The 1,694-nt window shown below is 52.6% G+C and overlaps 1 protein-coding gene across 1 annotated transcript in view; it reads left to right on the forward strand.

Annotated features, from left to right (window-relative positions):
* Nucleotides 1–1,694, forward strand: part of dmrt1 (doublesex and mab-3 related transcription factor 1) — a gene marked incomplete at its 5' end in the record, with an annotated part of 53,662 nt that overhangs the window by 9,011 nt on the left and 42,957 nt on the right. Inside the window, 1 exon segment of the mRNA XM_014032830.1 lies at nt 89–263. Within this exon segment, the coding sequence (XP_013888284.1) occupies nt 89–263 (175 nt within the window).

Raw genomic sequence — 1,694 nt, forward strand, 5'->3', positions numbered from 1 at the left:
ATAAATAAGTGCTGTGAACACCTGAGTTAATGTGATGTAAGGTAATTGGTCAGAGGCAGGTAACTGACGTGTGATTGGCTGGTCTCAGGTGGCTCTGAGAAGACAACAGGCTCAGGAGGAGGAGCTGGGGATCTGCAGTCCAGTGCCTCTGTCTGGTTCTGATGTGATGATCAAGAATGAATCTGGAGTGGACTGCTTGTTTTCTGTGGACGGACGGTCTAGTTCTCCCACAAGCTTCCCCTCCACGTCTCTAGCTGTTTCAGGTAAAACACCTGAGCTGCAGGTCACCTGTCTTTGTGTCAGATGTGTCCTGAACAGGCTCTGATCCTGGGACCCAAAACAGAAAGGCTGGTCCTACAGGGCTCCTCCAGGACCAGGACTGGACAGCTCTGACTCACATCTAGCTTGTTAGCATGTTAGCCTTTTAGCTGCTTCAATAATCCAGCTTCCAGCCTCACCTTTGTATCTTACACATGTTTTACCAACGTGTCTCGGTCTAAGCTGATCAAACAGCAGGTGATCATTGCTGACTGCTAACTTCATCATGTCAGGTGTGTCACCTGTGTGACATCATGGCAGGACCAGTATAAACCAGTCCTGGGCTTGTCTGCTGAAGCTCAGCGTCTGACAGGAAACCCAGCGTGATGAAGGTCAAGGCCGCTCAGCCACTCTTCCTGAAAGATGAACGGAGCAGACGTGGACTGGTGAAAGGGGAGTGAAGCACTCTTTGATACAGTGCTGAAAGGCCTGTGTGTGAAGCAGGGACAAGTGTCAGGATGTTTGTTGTGTCGGGGTGGACAGTGTCTTCATTGTGTGAGACACAGAGCAGGGTATGCCTCAGAAGAATGTGGCCTTGCTGATAACCACACAACATTAGATAGGGAGTAATTATGCTGTTCTTCCCCCCCTGATAGAGTTATCTGCATCATTTCATCCATGACGTCTTTTTACCTGTACACATCCAGCAGAGGGCGCTGTTCGCCTCAGGCTCTGAACATCCTGGACCTCTGACTTCAGACAAACATGAATCCAGATATAAAGACCAAGTAAAACCCAGAGTCTGACCTCTCTCCTACCTGGAGTCCGACTGGACCTGGAGTCAGACTGGACCTGGAGTCTGACCTCTCTCCTACAGACCTGGAGTCTGACTGGACCTGGAGTCTGACTGGACCTGGAGTCGGACTGGACCTGGAGTCAGACTGGACCTGGAGTCTGACCTCTCTCCTACCTGGAGTCTGACTGGACCTGGAGTCAGACTGGACCTGGAGTCTGACTGGACCTGGAGTCTGACCTCTCTCCTACCTGGAGTCTGACTGGACCTGGAGTCAGACTGGACCTGGAGTCTGACTGGACCTGGAGTCTGACCTCTCTCCTACCTGGAGTCTGACTGGACCTGGAGTCAGACTGGACCTGGAGTCATACTGGACCAGGAGTCTGACTGGACCTGGAGTCTGACTGGACCTGGAGTCAGACTGGACCTGGAGTCTGACTGGACCTGGAGTCTGACTGGACCTGGAGTCAGACTGGACCTGGAGTCTGACCTCTCTCCTACCTGGAGTCTGACTGGACCTGGAGTCTGAATGGACCTGGAGTCAGACTGGACCTGGAGTCAGACTGGACCTGGAGTCTGACTGGACCTGAAGTCTGACTGGACCTGGAGTCAGACTGGACCTGGAGTCAGACTGGACCTGGAG

Source organism: Austrofundulus limnaeus, unplaced genomic scaffold (genome assembly GCF_001266775.1).
Source record: "Austrofundulus limnaeus strain Quisiro unplaced genomic scaffold, Austrofundulus_limnaeus-1.0 Scaffold1549, whole genome shotgun sequence".
NCBI classification, from domain to species: Eukaryota; Metazoa; Chordata; class Actinopteri; order Cyprinodontiformes; family Rivulidae; genus Austrofundulus; species Austrofundulus limnaeus.